This window comes from Cystoisospora suis (assembly GCF_002600585.1).
Source record: "Cystoisospora suis strain Wien I chromosome Unknown contig_477, whole genome shotgun sequence".
Taxonomy (NCBI): domain Eukaryota; phylum Apicomplexa; class Conoidasida; order Eucoccidiorida; family Sarcocystidae; genus Cystoisospora; species Cystoisospora suis.
Window position 1 is genome coordinate 54,370 of NW_027153278.1, and position 15,111 is coordinate 69,480.

General features: G+C 51.8%; 2 protein-coding genes across 2 annotated transcripts in view; one reads left to right on the plus strand and one right to left on the minus strand.

Annotated features, from left to right (window-relative positions):
- The first annotated feature begins 1,493 nt into the window (after nt 1-1,493).
- On the plus strand, nt 1,494-6,845 carry CSUI_001201 (peptidyl-trna hydrolase). Its single transcript, XM_068061407.1, has 5 exons — nt 1,494-1,907; nt 2,355-3,369; nt 4,095-4,169; nt 5,425-5,476; nt 6,635-6,845. The coding sequence occupies exons 2-5, from the start codon at nt 3,085-3,087 to the stop codon at nt 6,682-6,684; spliced, it is 462 nt and encodes a 153-aa protein (XP_067926609.1). The 5' UTR covers nt 1,494-1,907; nt 2,355-3,084; the 3' UTR covers nt 6,685-6,845.
- A 429-nt stretch (nt 6,846-7,274) lies between these two features.
- CSUI_001202 (eukaryotic initiation factor- alpha subunit) overlaps nt 7,275-15,111 on the minus strand; it is a 13,320-nt gene continuing 5,483 nt past the window's right edge. The window contains exons 4-7 of the mRNA XM_068061408.1: nt 13,900-15,068; nt 13,087-13,231; nt 11,882-12,037; nt 7,275-10,579 (exon numbers count right to left, since the gene is read on the minus strand). Of these exons, the coding sequence (XP_067926610.1) occupies nt 14,961-15,068 (108 nt within the window). The 3' untranslated portion in view covers nt 7,275-10,579; nt 11,882-12,037; nt 13,087-13,231; nt 13,900-14,960. The remainder of the gene's footprint in view (nt 10,580-11,881; nt 12,038-13,086; nt 13,232-13,899; nt 15,069-15,111) is intronic.

Here is a 15,111-nt window from a genome sequence, read left to right on the forward strand (position 1 = left end):
GACCGCCAGGGACTTCTCCGCCGCGCTCGACTTGCAGACAGTGCGCACGAACGACTGTCTGCGGATGCATGTCATCACAAGGGCGATGTGCCCCGGACCTCGCCAGGTCGCATCTCGGGGCACCATACAAACCCAATCACCCAAGCGCCGTTCTCTGGACTGCAGCCGTCTCCAGTACCACAGATAACCAAACTGTCGGGCTGACTGGGGTGAGTGCATGAGAGCAAAAGAAAAAACTCTTCGTGACACTGATTCGGGCTTGTCGCAGCGAAACGACACGGCATTCCGCCAGTTCAAAGTCGGCGGTGATTCAGGAGAAAATATGCTTTTTTCAGTCTCCTGTATGGCTAGGCCGGGTTTTGCGGAAGACTGCAGTCAAGTGCACAGTCCGCCACCTGCGGCTGTCGTAAACTGGTAGGTCGTAACTGCTACGGCCGGTTACCACGGGGTGATCACATCCCTTTGACGAAGCTTCCTCGTGAACCGCGACAGTTCTTCAGGACCTGAGGGAATCTGTACTTCCGGGCTCCGAAGTTTCCCGGTTATCTTTCGTAACGCCGCGAGTGACCACGATATAGTCTGCCAGGGAGGGCACTCCGCGTGCATCACGTTCCTGAAGCCTCAAAGCTTTTGCGTTCAGGTGCCGCCGGCTTTCTGAGGGGAGTCGCTGCCCCCCGCCGAGTTGTACTGTTTTTCCCCCGTACTCCCGGTGGTAAGTGGGGTTACCAGGTAGCCTTTCGTCTCACAAGGAAGAGGAGTCCGCTTGGATCGGCGAGAAACCTCACACTGTCTCTGCACTGCGCTCCAGTTTGGAGAGCGGCACGTTGTGACACCGAGGTGAACGGCGGGCCGCTGACCCGGCGAAAATTCACCCGGCTACCACACCGGGCTCTTTCCCAGAAACTATGTTATTGATCAGCGGACGCGAGGCTCGGCCTCACAGCCCCTGCGGTGCAAGTCGCCGGCGATCCCCAGCTTGCTGGCGAGGTCCCGATTACTCGCAAGGGTACCGTGGAGGCAGTCCGACTAGAAGTTTGGGAGGCCCCATATACCGCTAACCGAAATGTAGCTGTGGCCGCGGGGAGACGTTTCATAATCAGATGGTCTGCGCCAGCCACACGTCGTGTGGTTGACCCTCCTCCCTTGACCACGGTGCCGCTAGCTAGCTGCCGCAGAGTGAGAAGGCCACTAAAAAGAAAGCAAACCGTCGACCAGCTAGAAACTCGCACTCCTGTGTGAGATGTTCTTTTCGAACACGCGAAAGGAAGGGGAGCCGACACCAGTAAAACTCCCCCCCTTTGCCCGCGTCGTTGGACACATCGAGCCGGAGCGTGTCTGCTCTTCGTAATGCACTGGAACTCCGGAAGTAGCCATTGTCTTGTGGCATGCAGTCAAGGATGCATGAGTCCGAGTGACGCCTCAAATGCATGCACCCGCGCTGTTTGCATGCCCGCTACTGTTGGACCGGCTCAGCAAAACACGGGCGCTCGCCAACTCTTCCGTGTGCCAACAAAAGACTCGGGGGAAACTAAGAAGGCGAGCCCATGGTTTCTGTTGAAGACTGCGCTTTACACTTTTCTTGTTTGGTGTTCGTGCTGGAGACATGCGCTAAGTAACTGTGTCGTCGTGTTCTGTCTTCGCAGTATAGGGACTTTCCTGGTTTAGAACAATTTCTGGTTCCACTACGGTCGTCCTCCGAAAGTAGTTTGACGCTCCTGCTTTTGCGTCAGAAAGCCATTTTATCCTACTATTTTTGTAGGACTCTCAGGCGAACGTGTGACCTATACTGTCTTTGGTTCCCGAGGCGGCTTCTGTCCTGCCGTCTCCAGTCCACGGCCGCTCTTGCTGGGGTGAAAGGACCAGTGGAGTAATGGACAGAGCTGCAGTCCCTGCAAGCTTCATGTGGGGTGAGCAGTCACACTCCGTGATATCTTCTAGCCAGCAGACGTATGTCTGTTGTGCGCCTACTTGTAGCCGATGAGTCAGCAAGGATTATAGCTGTGCCCGCGACGCCCAGCCAGTTGCTTTCGAGCGGGTGTTTCGAGAATCCAGAAGCTTTCTTTGGTAGTATGCAGTCAGTTGTAATGCAGTATATGGTAGGGTCTTCCACCTGCTTCCTACCAAATGGTACTCTCGCTAACCAACCGCGGACAAACAAGGCTAGGAAAGAGAATGTCCTTCGCTAACGTAGAAGATGGTATGACATGCTCCCTTGCGCTCCGCGCATGTGCGTTGTTTTGTTGGTCATGAGATCCCGTTCAATTCTCGAGTGTGTTGCTGCTGTAGTGGCATCGCTGTCTGCCCTTGTTTCCTGTAACTTGTCACTTTTCTTTACTTTGGGTTGCTTGGTGCAGACTCTCCCTTTGACCTGGTTCAAGCACCCCCGTGGGTTGCCTTCTTTTGGATGGCAGTTGGGTTTCTTCTCTCCCTACTCCTCTCATCCCCTATTCGATTTCTCAGACGGCTCGCGAGGCGAGCGGCTTCCAGAAGATGCCATCCCACCTCAAACAAGAGCAGGGACTCCGAGAAGGAGACTGACAGCGACGATGAAGATGATCCAGACGCCGAGGCGGACGACTGCAAGTTGGTCCTCTGCGTGAGGCAAGGTATTGTCACAGGCACAGGTTGTCATGGCCGGACACCCTCCGTTGTCTTCTCACTTCGCTGTATCTATTTGTAGGCAGTCCGTGCCTAATGCCTCTTCCACTACGGAAGGCCGATGAGCAGCATACACGCTTCACATAACTCAGCGCGAGCATTTCTTGTTGACAACTGGACGAGAAACAGAGGGATGGAGTTTGCCGGTCGTTGGTGTGTCCTTTTTCTTTTGGCGCATACAACGCGGTCTCGCTCAAAACTTCCGAGTCATTACCGTTTCTTAAGAGTCCCTGCGGAGTAAAGAGAAAAAGTGATCTTCCTTTTCCTTTGACAGCGCGATGGCTGCATGAGCCGGCGCGCGATTTTTTTAGTATCGTGGTTCGTCTCCTCGCTCACTTCTCTCTGTAGCCGCGTGTCTTCTACGGGCAGCGTGCCCCCCGGGGTAATCTGTGCCAGTGACGGGACCGGGAGAAACACGGCTTCTGTATGGGGTGTTCTGGACTGATAGAACAAACGACTGGACATCCTGCCCCGTGGTGCTCGCTGATGTTACGCGGGCCTCCGTCGGGACTCTTGTCTCAGCGTAGTTACTGGGTGAACTCGACTCTTTCACCTCTTCCCGTTGCAGACTTGGGTATGGGCAAGGGCAAGATTGCAGCACAGTGCGGTCACGCCACATTAGGAGCTTTCAAGCATGCTACCCGGAGACAAAGTCCTTTTCTCCGGGCGTGGGAAGCAGGTGGACAGATGAAAATTGCAGTCAAAATCAAAGTAGGTGCTCTCTTCTCATCTTTCCATATATCTCTACCGGCTCCCACGTGCTAGCTTAAAAATTATACGTGATCTCGTTAAGCCACGGCACATAGACACTCGTGTAAGGCGCGGTCTGTTACAGAACTCTACATGTCAACAGCCCTTTTCTCAGGGAACCACTATGCATATCTGTGTGGATCTATAGAATGTCCTAACATCACTTATCTCCAGTGAGGCACCGGCGCCAGCAAAACAACACCTCAGCAAGAAAGCTGTTCCCGCAACTGCACGGCTCTTCTCTGCGTACGCCAGCCTGCCGCCTGGATACGCTGACGCTGATTGAGAATGGGTTCTGTCGATGAGGTGTCTTCTTTGCTGTTTTTTCGTGGGTTCGCTGACCAACAGGAGGGGTTTACGAGAGTAAGTCGAGCCTCGTTGACTGCGTGTCATGCAAATAACTAGAAATCTCATTGCTGTTTGGTTTAGTCTCTCGTGTGCATCTTAGTCTCTCTGGTCACGTCTCCGCCCTTTGGAATCTGTCAATAGAAGCTAAGTGATGGCGTTTGTCACAGGTGGCTCGGGCGTGTCGGTCGCGAGCGTGTTCATATCTCATGACTGCATGACGATGCACACCGGGTGTAGTGTCAGCTTCGCCAAGTAGATCACAAGAAGGGGGACCAATGAATCAGTACAGTCGCTATCACGAGTTCTCGTGTGCGGGATTTGTGTATGTATGCGGACAGGATGATGTGGAACTGCGAAGTTTGCTGCACGCGGCGCAGAGAAAAGGCTTGAATACCTACGCCGTTTGTGATGCGGTAAGACGATGACTTGCGTTCTAGTAGTGCTGTGCCAGCTGAAGTGAGAGGGAGAAAATGCAGACCTTACGAACGAGAAGTTTCGGGCCTCTGAAGATACCACCTGGATGCACACATCGTGGCTCCTTGTGGGAGAGCAGTCTTCGACGACAACCGTTCAAGACGGCATGGTCATTTGAGAAGAGCCCGCGTCAAGTTAAGGGGGTGGCGCATATACGACGCGCGTGTATTGGTCCGCCTGTACCTGCGTACAAGTTGGGTTCTTGCGTGCTCATATACCGCCTGTCCGGACTCTGGGGGCTAGAATGGGGAGTACGTTCCGCATGCGGCGCATTCCACAGTATACTGAACTGACACTTCTTGCCTGGGCGAATCGCGCCCAGGAGCGGAACGTACCACCAACACGATTTTTGTGAGCCAGTGTACGGCGGGCCTGCGAGCATGTATACGCACAAGCTAACATTGTTCGGCTAGTTATCATCCACGCGCTGTGGCAACACCGTAAGGGGCCTAGCTCACTCTGACTATGCTTTCTTGCGGGTCGCACACACACGGCTTTTGATGAAAAGAGCTCAAGTGACGCTCCGGTGGTTTGGCAGTACGTGTCGGAAGAAAACGAAGGAGCAAGTGAACTTGGTCTGTACCGCGAGATGCTTGCCGGACAGTGTGGGATGGAAGAATGATGTCAGCAGTTCGCATGGAGAAACACTTGACGGAGAGGTTGTAGATTGTCATATCGGATGACAATCTACAGCTTACGTGGCTCCGTCTCCACTCATCCAGATCTAAAGCGCCGTGATACATGCCGACACAGAAACACGTTGGACTGCCATTCCAGAGAAGTATGCACGAATGTACGGTGACAGTCCGCTACCATCGTCGTGGCTTTCCATTCGGTGTTACAGCTCAGGTTCCTGTCTTCCGCTGTGTCCGTGATCCGAACTTCAATATATTGGTTAGATCTGTGGAGGTCGGTGGGTACCAGGGACCTGTGATGACTTATTGGAAGACGTCCGTCTCTTGGCAACGAATTCTACCATTGATAGAAGCCCGATGATGCTGCGGGACAGATGCAGTGGTTTCACACCACGGAGTCCGTAAAGCTGGCAAATAGGGCTAGCTTCTTACGATGCGCGGGGCCGAAGATCCGTACACACTGTGTGGTCTTCGGACTGTGTTACCTCTTTTTGAATGCCTTCCCAGAGACAGGGTATTCTCTATGAGACTCTCTTGGAAGCCTTGTGACGCTTTGCAGGGAAGAACTCAAATACCGGCCGGATCCCTTACTGTCCTCGCAATTGGCCCCGGTATGGAGACCGCCTCTCTTCTCGGGCTTCCCCGAGTCCCTCCGGATCCACAAGTTGCGACGCTCATTCTCTGGCATGCTGAGGCCCTTCCAGTCCCGGAAACTCGCCTTATGGCAATTCCAGACTCCGTACAAGCGACATTTCTTACTCAAAAGTGTTGCCTTGACATCAGTCTTTCTCCTCGTGTCTCTGCCGTATTCTGCTGGCGTGAATTTACCGTCTCCAGTGCTCTGTCCGGCGGTCGCATGTATTGGCGTGGGGGAATGGTGGTGACCATCAGCGCAGGCACAGTAGTGGTGCTGGCTACAAACACAACAGCATGCTCCATCACCGAATGTGTTCACCTCGTTCGCTATTTTCACAGTCAACCCTTGAATCTGATTCTTGCTCAGTTGGGCCCGTACGTGTCCTCCCCTGTGAAGTCTCACTATGGATGATATTTCGAAGGGCTAGCTATTCGGTCAGTCTTATATCGAAAGAAACAACAAACGGCGTATTGTGTCAGGCCTTGCAAGTTTTGTGTAGTTATCTTCCCCTGTGTTCCACCCACAGTTAACAGCTGTATTGCGGTCAAAGCACTCAGTCCTAATGCTGTCGTTTTGCTATTCGCGGTGCCACAAGCTTGACTAAATAACCCAGAACCGCGCGTGGCCAGATGCAGCGTACTCCTCTCGACTAACCAGAGTGATTCGTTCGTGTATCCTGGCGCCGGGCTATACTAAGAAGAAACAATGCTGTAGCAACCCTGCACTCCGAATAACGCTGTTTTTGTAGCACGACCTGTATACTTCTTGATGCTATCTGTGCACAGACAAGGGGGTAGGGTGTCGTCCTGTAGCTGCACCTCGGCGGAAGTTGCTGGTGGTGACGTAGCTCGACTGCTGACGTGCTGTCTCGTGATGTCTTGTTTTGCTCGGACAACCGCCGACTCTAACTTTGTACTTCCTGTTGTAGGTTGTGTTCTGATGGTATTGCATATCTTCTACATCTAAGCAGTCCTAGTAATGCTGCGGGTCTTGATACTCCACTTGAAGTGCCGGCCTAGCCTCATACGGCAATGACTGATGGAAAAGGATGAAGCGATTTACTTGTGTTGGGTGTACATAGTGCCTCATGCTTGCACCAGCTGCCGCGTGCTCCTCTCCTATGTATCCGCAGGCCCGGAGGATGCTATCAACGAAATTACAGGTCATTTGAAGCTTCTGTAACGTCGGGCAAAGTCATTTTGCGTTCCATTGGTTGTGTAACGAATCTGTCATTTCATAATCTCATTCACTTGTCTCCTATGGGCGCCTTTTCCCGAGTTCAAGGGGCTTACACCTGCGTAGTGCGATGCGGGCCACCAAAGGAGAGGTTCACCGCTTTCTGGACCTTCTAACAAGAAAATCTCTCCGCATGAAACGTGCGCACTGTTTATGCGTACGGATAGCGAGAACCTAAACCGTGAAGCGTGCCAAACGCGACCGTGGACGGGGCACCGCCACCCCGGGGAAACCGTTGCCGTCAGCGAAAGGCTGCCGGGGTCACCTCGTCGGCGTATGCAGGCGCTGAGTTACACTCGGAGGCCATGGATGCAAGTTACATGACCCCGTTCTCGTCGCGGGGCGCTTACGTAAACGCTCTGAAGAAACCTACACTACGTGCCACACTTCAGTTCACCTGGAGGCGGACCCTGCCTCAGTTACATTATCATCTCCTGCGGCGTGGCGTCCTGGTGACAGCACTGGATGGACGGCGCATTCGAATTACGATCATCGTGTCAAACGGCCGGCCTCCGTATTGCCCAAAATGGGTACTGAGTCTCCCTAGCGGGTTGTGCTCGTTGGGTTTCAGTTAACAGAATTCACACTTGGACGAAAGAAGCACGTCGGCAGCCGCGCCGCAGCGTGCACATTAAGATGGTACAAAATTCCGGAGAACGGCACTCTGTGCAGAAGACGAGGAGGTTACTCTTCACCACCCAAAGCGGTTAGGCGTCCGCAACCACGTCCCGCATAACGCGTTACATAATGCTCGGCAAAAATATCGTAAAGTTTTCCGACCTACGACGATGCTCCCCACCAAGGCATGACGGTCCGGTTGAGCTCCCGGATGAAGCACGGCGACTTTCACGGCTAATTTCTGCAACACGGCGAACCACGTCACTCCGGTGATACACGGGAAAAGCAGAGGCCGCACGGGGAAATCGAACCTCTCCTCACAGCGCGCCTGCAAACCGATAGACGACAGCTGAGAATACAGAAGGCTTAGTACGGAAAAACTTCCGAGTAACAGACTGTAAAACTACAGGGGCAAGCATAGGGTAACCGTGCTCTGCTTCGCTTTCTTTCTTGTCCGCTTTCCTGGAGTCCCGTCATGGCGCCGAGCCGATCCCGTCCGGAAGTCGGCTGGTAGCTCAGTTGCCGCCTGCCGGTAACCGTTGCTCAACGCCTGCTCCTTCCTCGGGGGTAATGCGCCGCGCGCACGACAAAAAAAAACACAAATAATCTTCAGTACGCGCTTACAAGGCCGGTGCCGTGGTACCCCCGGCTCCCTCGGATGTTTTCCCTGTGCGGTCGTGCATCCTTAAACGAATAAAACGGTGAGACCCGAGGGCACATGCCTCAAGCAAGATGCACGAGCTAACGAAAAGGACGTCTTCTGAACACCGCGGAATACAAATACACCCTGATAAACGCTCACGGGCCCCGTCATATTCGGGTCCGCGGGAGGGCGCATCCTGACAGCCTCGTGCCTGCCAAAGGGAATTGACGGCCCCACAGACGCTGTTGCGGTTTGCAGAACTGGACGCCAACGAGCGGCGAAACGAGAACAAGTTAGACACAATGCTAACGTTACCGCCGAACCCGAAAGTCACGCCAAGCATGGCCGCTTGCCATAAAAAGCATGGCCACGAAGGAAGCACGAACGGGCGCTTTGACGAGGTGTGTCCGAAGTGACACGAGAGTAGCCGTCCGGGTGTCGCTTCGGCAAGAGTTTACTGATGAATGACTGAAGACACGCAACTGACCGCTACACATACTTGCGAAAAACGTACGCACGATACACGAGAGCGCTCGGAAGGGCGTCTCCTCGGTGTCCCGCTTTAAATGAAGGCCGGCAAGAAGCGCACTTTTTCCTACGAGTCACAACGCGCCTCGCAACTGCCACGATCTGTACAAACATTTGTAAGACGCCGGCACGATGCTACTCGACTGGGCACATCAGACCATGCGTGATGAGGAATCTGATAGAATGGAGTTTCCGACTAAGAAATACCGAGATTTTCATGGATCAGCCCGCCCAGCTTCTCTCACACACCGTTGTGCCGGAGACGTAGGAGGGCAGAGACCTGAGGAACCTCTGAACCGCGGTTTGCTGCGCGCGAATAGCGCAACTCTGCAAGTAAATGCAGAGAAGTGGGTATTCTACATTGGCGCCGTGGCTGCGGAAAAAAGCCAGCATTGTTGCCATCAGGAGACAGCACACTTGCGGCTGCCCCAAAACAACGAAGCGACGTGAGCAACCCTGTCCCTGGTGGTAACCTGATCCTTAAGCACGAGCAAGGCTTTAAAAATACCGGTGTCGGCGGTCAATCGCACTATCCACTTTAGAAGCTCCCGGCGGTCCTGGAGGGAAGGAGGGCACCCCGACTAGAAACCGAGGCAATAAAGCTCTCGCCGGGGATGGCAGCTGACTGCCAACCGCAGTCCATATAGTTGATCGTCAACGGCAACTGTAAGAGAAGAACGACGTGACAAGAGAACAAAATACTGCTCAAAGCCAGTGATCAGCCCTCTTGGCTGCGGAACAGCCTCTAAAAGCATCAGTCCCCGAACTCCAAGAGATGACCCATGCACGTCATCGTGTTTAGTTTCACAGGCAGGATATGCATGCGGAAATTCTACAAGTAGTAATGCGGGAAGAAAAAGGAAGAATGAGCCAGCAATGACTTCGATAGCTACCGTTATCCGGCTACGCCAAACAAACTTCCTCAATGCGCTGGAGGCCAGGCACCAAGACCAATACACGATCTGCGAAACCGCTAACTGGTGTAGGACAAGCCGCATCCGACGAATGCGTGGTGATCATTTGCTCGTTGGCATCTTCCCCCACGCCAAAATCACTCACTTCCTTTTACTCCACCATCACTTGCATCCTCTACCCCGCCGCACGGGCGTGCAGACGACTCACTTTGGACTCGACATACATACACCTGACCCAACTGAACTGTACTTCACGAGGAACGAGGACCAATGAGGAGTTCCCCGGGGACTGTGTGCCAAACGACACGGCAGTGTCCCATGGGCTCAAACCGAAGGTTTCATTTCAACGAGAAACCCTTGCTCTGTCACAGCGGCCGCCCGCCCTTCCCCGCAACCAGTGGCACTTTATAGCAGAGCACAGTGGATTTTCCTCCGCGGTAACAAAACAGAAATGAGTGGCATGTCCCACACGACATCATTCCGCCCATTACAGAGACACCAGTCTCTGTCTTCTTGGCGATGATCCCACTCACGATGGGCAGAACAGTCAAGAACTACACGCAACAAGGAGACCTTTCACTGGTCCTGAGCTCTTTATAGCGGCTCGCGGCCGCAGCAGCCGGGTCACAAAAAGCGTGAGGTCTGAAGTGAACTCCTCCACGAGAACGTCCAGAACGACAGTGTTTCTCTTGCTCCGAAGCAGAGACTTCACACATTAGGAAGGATGAAACTTGCCTCCCCACTATTACAAAAAGGGAGAGAACGATGAAGCACAAAGGGGCTGAAAAAAAAGGAAGACGGTTTTCTGTACAGAAGATAAGGTAACCTTTGTCAACGTACCCACTAACGGCAGGCGTATTCACAAGGACAGATGTCCCGGCGGACGGTAACGGGCAAATGAAGGAAGTCTCCCTTGGCATGTACTCAGGCCGGATGGCTGTCGGTACACACAGTGAATGTCCATGAGATGACGACTGCACTGCCCAGTCTAGCACGATTCGTAGAGCTTGGCAAGTTCTTCTGAGACGTTGCGCGGGGCAAAGACACCTAAGTCAGTGAAGAGAAGAGATATCAACTCGGGCTGAGTGTAATCGAGATACTCGTAATAGTGTGAAGGAAAAGGCATCTGCGCATCCAGCTGAACGCCCGAACAGACCAGCAGCAAGATATCATCAGCATCACCTGGCAGCCTCTGCAAGCCACATCGTTACACGGGTGCACGCAAACCTGATGTCACGAATCTTTCAAAGTACACACACTGCGGAGAGTCCGTACACGGAACAAAGTATGTGATATGATACGTATGCGAGGACGGACAAAAAAGAGTGCCCGAGTGCCCCTGGCTATACAGAGTTACCACTTGTGGCTAGCAGGTATCTGGAAGCCTAAATGAAACCCATGAATAAAGGCACACCAGACGCAGAACCTGCGTGATTCCTGCAAGATACCGTGACATGAGCACAACGCAGACTTCTCGCCCAGTAGCCATCCTGTTAGTGAACGTAAGGACTAGAGAGTAACATGTTTGAAGAAGTGCTGGTTCTTGAAATAGATCAAGGAACCCAAGCTACTACGCTCTTCCAGTAAGGAGAGTGAGCATCCGACTTGCACTTTCCCCCACGTGGAAATCTCTCTGTGCGTTGACACGGTCAAACTACACACCAAACAGAGACGTGAAGACAGCCAACACTCCTGGCAAGAAGACATTTCTTGTGCGTCCAACGTGCTCCCAGAACCAGATCACGCTAGAAGACGCAGAAGCTGAGTAGCGCTACGGGTGTGGACTCATGCTGGGATTATGGGCCATCTGGTTACTACGGAAAAGGCCCGAGGAAAACATCCATGGTGTACGGGCAAACAGCTGCTACAAGGGCTCGTCCTTTACTGTTAACGAGTCATGGTAAAAAAGCATGTAAGCATACGGACACATAGAGCTATGTTTCCTGTTTCACAGGCAGAAAGGACGTGCTGTCGATGCACTCGTAGTCTCCAGACTTACACCCCTCATTCACATACATACTCATACACGGACAGATATACTGGAGTGTATGTACACCTAGGCAATGGAGTGCGTATACGCCGAGACGATGCAGTGTACGCACACCTGGGTAGTGAAGTGTACGTACAACTCTCTGTGTACAGCTGGGCTCGCGCCGGTCGGGCCCTGAGGGAGTCCCCACTCTACATGGGAAAAAGAAAGGAGGAAGCAAGAACGTAGCGAGAAGTTGTACGGAGGATGTCTCTGAATACACGTCCCCTCCTCCTCTGTACGACGAAAAACATGAGCAACTCTTCACGACTTGTTGCCGACACTGTATCCCTTGTACCGTTTCGTTCCCGTATACATATATACAAACATACTTACATTCGTAGACATACTCCTTTATTTCACCCATGCAGAGACACATCGTAGTACGAAGTCTATAAAACCAACGCTTACCCCTACGTTATCAAGCTTGGTTCTCCGTAACATAGAAAACCTGCTAGCATCTTCCTGTTGAAGAAAATGAGTTCTCGTGAACTTGCATGCCTCACACGCCACATAAAAGGGGACACAGTGTTGCCGCGCTACCATGGCGACCGTGGATGTACCGACCTGGAGAAAACACAACGAATGATGGAGCATGCGAGATTCTTAGCACTGCCCTCTAAGCGACGTGCCAAACAAAAGTCAGTACCACCTTCACATTCGTCACCACCAGTCGGCTTTTTTTTGAATCTTTCTACCCTTGCCGAAGGCGCCCTAGTACGACTCGCATTACGACCTTCAGATCCAGAAGATACAAAAGATGACCTCACTGAGCTCCCTTATCTCTCTCTTCAAGTGGGAGGCTTTCTTGCCTGTTTTCATCCTTCAGATACCTGGAACTGCCATCGCTTTCACACGGCTATATGCGCAGACAGTCTTTCAGCTTCGTTACTATAAGAAGTGCTAGAGTGCAAGCTATAAGCTTCCACGCGCCCGTCAAACATATCCCGTACCTAGTTAGGTGAGATACCTCCCGTTTCACCATCCCTTCTTGAGAAACGGCTGTTCTCTAGGAGCGTATCTCAAAAATGAGTTTAACTTAGAAAACTCTCAATCAAAAAAGAAACAACCCGGCTAAAGTGCTGTACTGCCCAAGAGACTGTCGGGTCCAAGTCATAGAAAAGACACACTGTAAGAGAACGCAAAATCCTCGCAGGTGACGCGACAACACTAGACACGGCATTAATCGACATACACATCACCGCTCTGCAATCTAAACATCTTTACCAACTAGTGTTGAGCTTAAAAAAACACGAGACACTAGTCAGGTATCTTCCGAACCAGTAGCCCAAGATTCCTTCTTTCATCTCCTACTGCTACCACTAAAACATCCTATACTCCATTCACAGAAAACCTCATTGCTTGTTCTCAGTTCTGCATGCCTTGCACTTCTCTAGAACAAGCAGAAACAACGAAAAAGGTACCTCAACCGCGCCGCATGAAGACGCGCCGCTCTAGAAGAGCCAGGAGAAGAACGTGGTTCTCTCACTTACAAGTACCCCGCGCGTGTCCATAGCGTACATGCAACACACTACGAACCATCTACACACAGACGGTAATATCAGATGCTGGAAAAGAAGAGGATCGATAACAAGAAGACAAGAAGTTCACTATACCCGATTGATGATGCCCCCATTCTCGGCGACGGCTTCAGTACCGACAACAACAAAGTCAACGCTCGCCATTAATCGTCCTACAGAGCCGACTGAAGTCTCGACGGTGGGAATGCCTGCCTCTGCGAGGTTCTTGATAAGGACATCACTGTATGCAGACCAAGTCAGACAGTCACAACAGGGATGCTACGAACCTCTCGAGAATCTCCTCATTAATAATACTTCTTTCTGTATCAGATGTGAAGGATACCGAACAAGAAAGAAGGGTGACGTGCACTTGGAGATGAGATGACTGAGGCACGTAGTGTATGTCGGCAAAGGAGGATGTGACCCTACTTTCTATGTGCTCATCGGGAAATTCGCACATCCGATTGAGAAGCCACATGTCAACGGTAGACTCTTCAGTGGCCAAGCCCCGAACGCCCACGCCGTCACACATGTGCCTCTACTTTCATCATCTTCATCACACTCCAAGGAGAAAGGAGCCCTTTCCATGGAAATACACCGTAGACGTTGACCGTGCTTCTGATGTGTGTATTTGTCGTTGAAGCCTCCCTTCTCTACAACTACTGGAAACCACATACAGAGAAGCACCCGGAGAGAAGTACCTGAGCTGCAGTGTCGTCGAGTGTGTTGCAGAGCCAGAAGGAAATCCCGGGTAATACAGGGGAGCCTTATGGCTAATGTCACTGCTAGACAAAAACCGCTTTCCCGCAGTCCATGACGGAGAAGAGCAGTAGGTTTGTGACTCGATTGCACACTACCATAGAGGCATAAATACTTGAAACAGATTCCCGTTTCCTTGCACCCACGTACACATCATCAGTGATGAAATCGCCAGGTTGATCCTCTTGACGCGTTACAATGACAGAGAAACGTTTCTGGTGCTTGCGCCAAGCATTCTTCAGTAGCAACTCCACACATGAAGACCGTCCGTGCGTCAAAATAACAGACTGGTCTTTTGTAAACATGATTTTCCCTGCGGTCAAACATTTTCAATTCAAATCACATCCGTACTTCACATGTGGGTAAACATACACATACAAATACAGCGATATACACGCGTGTATGGTATCGGCGTATGAAGATAGTTATGGATCTTCTTCGCCTCTGTTACGCTCCGCACGAGGCTGAAGGTATGCTACAAAACACTTCCACGAGCATATCTAGTCTATTATGACGGGATACCAGCGAGACTGTGCTCTCGCTGACCAGAGGCATAGGAACCCTTCTTGCAACCACCGTACTAAGTACGAGATCGCTGAGTGTAAATACTGCTATACACAGGGGTTAATGCTGTTATGATGAACAGCATATCCAGAGTATCTGCGCTGGATATTTCCCTATATTATATATTGCGGGAAAACAAACGGAGAAAGAGAGAAAAGAGACACTCCGACCAGTGCAAATCTCCCGGAGAAAGCGATGACGAAAGAGACGGTCGACGATACGTCTATTCACTCGATTTACTCGTTCTTCCCTTAGTACTCCTACTAGCCGTTCTAGACCGAAGATGTCTGGTACATCTGTATGTCGACGCAGACGAACACGCCTCTATACAATACATAGTACTGCAGTGCTGTGTATGCACAAGCCGACTGCAACAGAAAGCACGGGAAGGAAGCGTTGTGCTCGATACTCGCGTCAACATTTATGTGACAAAGTATGTACACCTTGGGACTATATGGAAGAAAGACAGTCGCACTGAAGAAGGACGCAATCGCCGTCTTTCAGTACGTGCCCGTGAAGCGAAGTCCCTAAGAGCTCTTGCTGTTTTTGAACAACACTGAGGGAGAAAGAGGGAATGCAACGAGGCAAGCGATTTCCTGACAACAATCAGAGACTGTCATCAGAAGGAATGAAGCCGGCATCCGGTTCTAAAACGTGTACATACCGATGTCTGCAATAGTCTGTTTACTGTGAAGAATGCGAGAAGCGAACTTGGCTGACTGAGCGACAAGCAATTCTCGCAACTCTTCCAAGCTCTATCAAAACACGGACACAAAGGACAGCAGACACAACAGAACT